We start from the raw sequence: 7,514 nt of genomic DNA, 5'->3' as shown, positions 1-7,514 counted from the left end.
TCGGGAGAGGCATGCTCATCGCCCATCCGTAAAGGTTGTTTGCGTCGAGATAGATGATGAATTTTTTTGGCTTGCTTGGGTCGTATCCCGGTACTAGCGGGTTGTTTGCCTTAACGTACCTATTGCTCACATGGAGATTCCGCCTCGCATTCCCCTTTCCACGAAGAGATGCATTTCGTAGTCTGTGAAGAGCTCAAGCTCGACCCCCGTCTTTTTCAGGAGCGCATCCCAAGAGAGGCCTGGCGACGTGTAATAATGCGCCGGATCTAACCCATACTGCTCAAGGCACAGGTTTCGGAAGTTCTCAAAAACATCCGCCAACAGCGCGACATCCGTTTTCACGTAAAGATCGTGGTAATCTCCCAGCGTTTTGCATTCAAAATACTCCCAGGCAGCCTGCGCGTGCGCGTGCGCGTACTCTTCGTCTGTTATGTGCTCGTCGTTCAGCTTGCTGAAAAACTTCTCTTTGTTCGGAAGCCTTGTCTCGCCGAATCTCCTCCATGAGTCCATGTACCCGTAAGGGTAGATCCCTTTTTTGAAAAGCAGGTCGCTGCCTTTTGAAATCGTTGATGTTATTTTCAATAACTCCTTCGGTGTAGCGCTTACAAGTGAATCAAGGCTTCCTTGCAAAAAGTTCAAGCTGTCGATGAAACGCAGACCTCCGACCGAAAATGTGATGTATTTCTCCATGTTGTTGGCGACGCATTTCACCTCTTTCTGCAGCTGCGACATCGCTTGCATCAAGTGGTGCGCGTCGTAGCCCCTCAGGTTGTGGAATACGACTGGTATTTGGTCCGTCTTGGGGTTAATTCGCAATTTCTTATTGCATTCGGCGTGCGCGGCTCAGCGGTACCTACCCGTTATGTGGCAATGGTCCTTTACCGCGTCTCTGAAGTTTTTCTGAAGTAAAGGTTTTTCACAGTACTTACAGTTTTCCTGTGATTTTGCTTCCAACCGGTCTTTTTCGTCTTCCAGTCTTTTTAACCTTTGAACGCCCCATTTCTGCTCTTTCTGTGCCATGTAGAAACATTTTTTGTGTCCTTGGCCCCAATAACTCCATTTTTCACCTTCACCAGCTTCTTCAACGTTCCAGATAGGCAAAGAATCCATGAATTCGTCTTTTATCAGAGTTTTGTTGCAAATGTGGCAATCAGTTGCTTTTTTGAAATTTTCCCAGTCCTTCCACGTCATAACAATCGGTTCTGGGGTGGCCAAACTCTCTCTTATTTTCTCCTCTTCCCGCAGAACGTCACTTAAAAACTTCCCCACCGCGTTTTCGCCCCTGTAAGTGTTCGAACCTACCACTTTACCATCGCTTCTCACAACAAGGTAAGAGTAACCGCATGCCTCGTGCCTTTCTGTCTTCTCTGTGTAGCTTGTTTGCATTCTCTCACGCTCACAGCCCAGAATCTTTCTGATAATTGCCTCAAAGTCCGCGTAAATAATGAAAGGCATCTTCATCTGTTTTTTGAAGTTTTGGAAGGAAAGTATGTTTTTCCCCTCTTCTGGCATCTCGATCCTTGTCGGCCTGTTGTTCACACCGTTGCAATATTTTTTGTGTTTCACTAGCAAGTCTTCTCTTGAGAGACCGGTTAAGCACAGCATACAAAAGTGCTTTGCGTTTCTGTTCTTGCTCTGATCGAATAGCAAAGCGCTTTCTCTTTTTACGCAACAGTAGTGCTGAATTTCCCCTGACTCGATTAACATCAGGTTTATCCGCGGCACATTCGCTTGTTTTTGGCTTATCCGGTGCACAATCACACAATCGTTTTCCCAGCCAAATACGTTAATTGCGAGTTTCGGGTTTTGTGCCTGTTTTACCGGTGTTGGGAAATCGATGCCTACGTAGTTGATACCGTCGTTTACCTGATATTTGCTTGGTCTTTGCGGGTTCTTTCCGTCTTTGGGGGGGAATAAAGCGGCTCTGATCGCCCACTTCAGGCATTCGTTGTCTATGTTTTGCACGTTGATTATTGCTTTCTTTTTTGCCAGTTTGGCTGGAAGAGGCAAATAGCTCCCTCCGCGAAGCGGCTGATAGCGTGCAACATTCACGTACGCAATCTGTATCTTTTCAACCACCCATCCTGATCCTTTCTCAGACCAGTGTTCTATTTCTCCTTTTGCGTTTTCAATGAATTCATCAAATTTTGTTTTATCTGTTCCTCATCGTTCCTTTCGAAAACGTGCGGTTTGCCGTCTTCGAAATAGTGCTCCATGAATTGCGTTTCACCGTTTCTTTCTATTGAAAACTTCACTTGTAACCCAAAACTTACTTTAACGCTATTTAACCTTTGGGTTTCTTGTCCAACCAAATCGGTGATCTTTTCTTTGTTTTCTCTTGCGAACTTTAAAAGATCTTTCTTGTTTGGATTCCTTTCGGATATATCCATTCTCCGCGCTCGGAGCCATTCTTGGAAATTGTTTTGGGACATTTGGAACCCGTCATATAATGCGGAAAAATCGGGTTTTAACGGCTCGGGAAGGTTTGTTTTTTCCTCCCTCGGTATTGGGCCGTAGAACATTTTCAGAATATCGGACGAATATCTTGCGGCAGCCATGTCGGCGTATACACTGTGCATGCACTTCTCCAATAGGGAAAAAACTCTGGCACATTTTTGTATATGCTAGTGAAGGGCACATCCGCGCATATTGATTACAGACGTTGCAGCTTCGCTGGACCCGTTATTTCGCCAAATGTTACTGCTGTGCTGTTGCGTTACACACACACATGTATAATGAGGGCTCTGGACACAAGCGAACGCAACACAGTGCAAGCGTAACGCTACTCCGAATCTTCAGATGAGGAGTAACGTTACGCTTGCACTGTGTTGCGTGAGTGCTGTGCCAGAACCCTCAATATACATGTGTGTGTATTCCGTATCCCGTTAATTCCAGTTAAACAAATTTAATTTTCTCACTCGATATCCCTGGTTGTCTGTTGAAATTCCCATATCCGTTTAAATTTTTCCTCAAAATATCCTGTACCCTGTTGATTCCCGTACCCTGAAAATCCCTACCAGGGCTTCTTTACTCAATATCCCCCGGCTGAATGTGCTCTTTCCTCGGACGGACCTAAACGACGTAAACGATGGAACTTTCCCCTTCCCCTTCACCGAACTTAATTATTTCACACCAGCTAATAACAGAAAATAATCTTTCTTAAGAGTGTGCACATCGTAACAATGAAATGCACTGACCCACATGGGGCCCGAGATCACGCTGACTGTTTCGTCTTATCATAGTCTCATGATCATCTTTCCATGGAAGACGTGTATCCCAAACAAAAACATCTCTGAGATTCATCGCGAATCCACCCAAAACAGTAGCCAGTCAGGAAGGTAAGCAATCTTTATTTAAAATCAGGAGTTCAAAATCTATATATAACATTTGATAATAATATTTCCGGCTGGTAACTTCACCCCCAACTCGTTTCACCGCTAGTGCTTATCAAGTGTTACATTTTTTAAGCAATTTTTGTCTGTGACCTAACAACCTAAAAACAAACTATTTAATCACAAATTTAAGAAAGAATGTTTTCAAATATATTACCAACGGGCTTTGTAAAGTCTTGAAGCCTTGTCGCAGAAAGCACTCTCACTGGGGTATTCTTCAGTCTGCGATCCATCTTGAAGGAAGGTGGAAAATCAGCCGAACTAAGCCCGCGTCATAGACATTCTACATCACCGGCATATTATTAGGACCCCACCTCCGGCTGCAAAGCAGCTGCTAAAGGTGAACTTGACTTATTCATGTTCGCTGAAGCAAAATTCCGTTTACATGTGCGTCATCTTGGGCGTTTTAGACATCAATTTATCACTTAACCCGGAGGTGCCGCTCGATTATCATTACTGGGTTTTCCGTTTTGATCGAATATCACCGAGAATTAGAAATTTGACAACATGTCAAACGAGGAATATGTGATGCCTTCTACAGCTTTAGATATGGTTCGCAACAGAGACTATACCCGATACACTCGTTGATTGTATCTCTTTAAAATAATTTTGTTAACTAATCGTCACTTTTGCAGACTACTTCGTAACTTCCGCGTAAGGCCTTTGAATTTGAACTGAAATCCGGGCACTTATATTATACACAATAACTGATTCAAAGGGGGAGCTTATTTGATACAGAGAGCTACATCGATTTATTACCGTGTCTAAAACCTCTTCTTCCAGTCACTGCACTTTTAACTGTTCGTGAACTTTGTGAACTCTTTTATACTGTTCCTTACGGAAGCATTCCTCCATACGTAAATGGAGGGGTTTATCAGGGCTGTTAGAAACAGCGCGCTCTCAGCCAGTGGATAGATGCTGTGAAACACGACTTCAACTTCTACCAGGCCGGTCTGATGCACTATAGATGCGCATAATATTGGAAAGAAGCAGATAAAAAACGCTCCAGTGATTATTAAAATAGTTCTGGTCGCCTTGATAGCCCTGTTGTGATCCTGCTCTGAGGTGCGTTGAACAGCACGCTGTTTGATTTCCAGGTGCAATTTTACGGACACGATGATCGTTTCCATCAGAGTAACTGTTGTTAAGATTGAACACAAGATTGAATAAGCTTTCAAGTTCATACCAGATGAAGAAAATCTCAGACTGAAGCTGAACACAGTCCACAGCAGCCACCCACTGAAAATTACGAACGTTGCTCGCAAAGGGGTCGCCAAGATCCGGTACTGAAACGGTCTGAAGACGGCAAAATATCTTATCAAAGTTATGAGAGCGAGGGTAACAAATGTCAAACCCACGCACCAGAACTCAAACACAGTCTTTATGAAATACGGAATGCACTCGTACGTGCTGCTTCTATACTTCCCGCTCTGATAAGCGATGAACGCAGGTTGGATAAACATCGCAATTAGAAGATCTGCGAATGCCAGACACAGCACAGAGGTATTATAAGTAGTGCGTAAAGAACGTCTCCTTAAAACCACCATGAAGACAAGCAGATTCTCTACAGTAGCCACTGGACAGGATATTCCGTTCACGATGCATGTTATTAGAGTGATGGTCTGTGCTGTAGCGTTTGGCGTGTAAGGAACGCTTGTAACTTGAATAGGCAGATTGGGACATAGGGAACCTGTGGTCTTGTTCAGAGTACTGTTGTTCATCGTCTTCCGACGTGCAAACTTCTTTACCCTCGATAAGCTGGCTGCAAAGTTCACCTCAGTTGCCTTCGCCGTAACACTTCAGTAAACAAATGACCCTGATGTTGACGAGCTTGATAGGAGAGAGATTCGCGACTGGAGGAAGTTACGGGATTTCACTGAGTTCTAAATGGCTGAGTTCTAAGTAACCACGTGTTAACTTCGTTACCAGGAATATCAGGAAGTCCTAGATGAAGTGGTCGGGCCGTGGATCGCGGAAAGTCCGAGATGTTAGTTAAAACAGGAAGTTCATATGATTGGGAGTTTATCCGACTGTATCTTGTGAGTCACTGAAGGATGACGGCACGTAATGCCAGTAGACCATATTTGTATTCGCGGTATTGGACTGGCACTAGCTTGCAACAGAGGTTAATGGGGGAGTCTTTTCAAATGCATATTACATTTATCTCTTTCAAGAGAAAATGAGGGGCCAGAGAGGGATATTGAGGGCGTTGGCTGGGATATGTCGACTCCACTAAAGTTATTTTTAGTTTTAGACGGAAACGGAAGTCTATTTCCCCAGACGTCCGCATGATACCTTTCACCCGCCAATCTGGAAATTTTTAAAGGGCGGGCTGCGTGGAAATTCGTTCTGTCAGTAGAAGGGCCTAAAGAACCACAACCTCTTTGGAATTAAAACGTTGGAAGGAATATCAAAATTTGTCCCCTGAGAATTTGAATCAAAGAAATCAGCGATGGTGACAAGAAAGAATTTATTTGCTTTCATTTTTATAACAGCACCCAGAGAAGTATCGTATCGTTTGATATTGTTACGAAGAGAATTCAAAATAAGGGGTCCCCTCATTTTCTCTTGTCTCTTTCTAATGATATTCCCCCGCCTGAGCCTCAATTGCAAGCTAATTCCAGTCCAGTACCAAGAATACGAATATGGCCTATTAGAATTCGTTTGAGTTCCCGTCACTGTTCGTTTCCAGCTACGATCTGGGCACCGAGTGTAGTAGAAATCATTTTTTTAGTATAAATCTAGTAGCGTTCGAAAATTTAAGGTGGCTGTGAGCCTCCACCCCCCACAGAAGTTCTTACAGTTTGCAAAAAGTTTCATCTTTAGTAGTGGTATGGGCTAGTCCAGTACGGATTTGACAGGTAGTGTCATGCAAATGAAAAAGTATTGTTATGGAAAGGAGTTCTATTGTTTTCTCGAGTTTGACGTATCCATGGTAACCAGAAGCCCCGCCCCCTTTGACGTCATTAATCTCGTTTCCGTGTTGACCGAGTAAAAAGCCTGGTTTCTAACATAAACGAAGTAATCACGCAATTTTAAAGTTAACCATTAACTTTAATATCAAAGGTTTCCCTAAAATTACAGGACAGAGCCGTGTGCAACTCCCTAGTGGATTGCGCTCAACTTAGGAATGAAACTATTTACAAAAGTATTTACAAATGGCACAACAGTTCAATCATGTCCACGTCCTCATTTGTTATTCTTTCATAGCCATAGGGATATGTTTTGAAGGTGTAGGGATCTATCACTCGTTTTTCGTACACAAGCTGATACTTTTTCGTCTGAGAGACTGTGGTCAGTGAGTACTATTTGGAGTTTCGGACGATGTGATAAGGCTTGTAAATATCAGTTTGTCGCGTTTTCTCGAGAGGGCGTTGAATTTCGTCTAAAACATTTTGCCGCAACACTTGATAATTTAACTGCTTGCTACCTTCACTGTTTAAAGAGATTCCCCTCACTTTGCATTCTTCTTTTTCTTTCTTCGTGAGGTAGCCATAATTTTTCGGTCCCGCGGACGCAAATTCAGTGATGAAGTCGTCTTCTCCCAACTCGTCCTTGAAATCACTGAGAAAGTCGTCAAGGGGAGGATTGTTTTCATGAGGTAAAGTGGAAAAAATAACGCTGTCGGTGTCTGTGTACTGTACTCGTTCTTGTAGCATGTCCAGAGCTGCATACAAACGAAGTCGAGCCCAACATGTCGTGAAACAAGCGATGAAAATGTTGAGGTTTGGTGAGACAGGTTCGTCATTCGATTTCAGTTTATAGTGAATTTCAACGATGTCTTCAGACAATACACTCACGTAGCAAACGTCATTTGCATCACTTTCATGGAATGCACTGAACCTCATAGGATCTCCGAACTCTTTGATTGAAGTTTTGTTGGTGCGCTGGCCAAACTTCCCCCACATGGAATTTAACATCATTTTTGCAAGGCTACGTTTGCCGGGATTCTTTTCAATGTTGTTGCGGTTGAGTTCGATGCCCTCTTTCGCTTTGTAGGATCTCAGATGTTCTTGCTGTTTGACGGGATCATCGCCTACATGAGCTGGCCAGCCGCTTGCCTCCTCTTTAATCTTTAACCATGTATTCACATAGTCTTTAAAGAGACCTTTCCTCGTTTAA

General features: G+C 43.4%; 1 protein-coding gene across 1 annotated transcript; it reads right to left on the bottom strand.

Annotated features, from left to right (window-relative positions):
* Positions 1 to 1,839: 1,839 nt before the first annotated feature.
* Positions 1,840 to 5,113, bottom strand: LOC145489976 (mu-type opioid receptor-like). The gene has a single exon (XM_081469067.1). The coding sequence runs from the start codon at positions 5,111 to 5,113 to the stop codon at positions 4,187 to 4,189; it is 927 nt and encodes a 308-aa protein (XP_081325193.1). The 3' UTR covers positions 1,840 to 4,186.
* Between the last annotated feature and the right edge of the window lie 2,401 nt (positions 5,114 to 7,514).

The sequence above is a fragment of the Orbicella franksi genome, chromosome 6, assembly GCF_964199315.1.
Source record: "Orbicella franksi chromosome 6, jaOrbFran1.1, whole genome shotgun sequence".
Lineage (NCBI taxonomy): Eukaryota > Metazoa > Cnidaria > Anthozoa > Scleractinia > Merulinidae > Orbicella > Orbicella franksi.
This window is presented reverse-complemented; position numbering and strand designations above follow the sequence as displayed.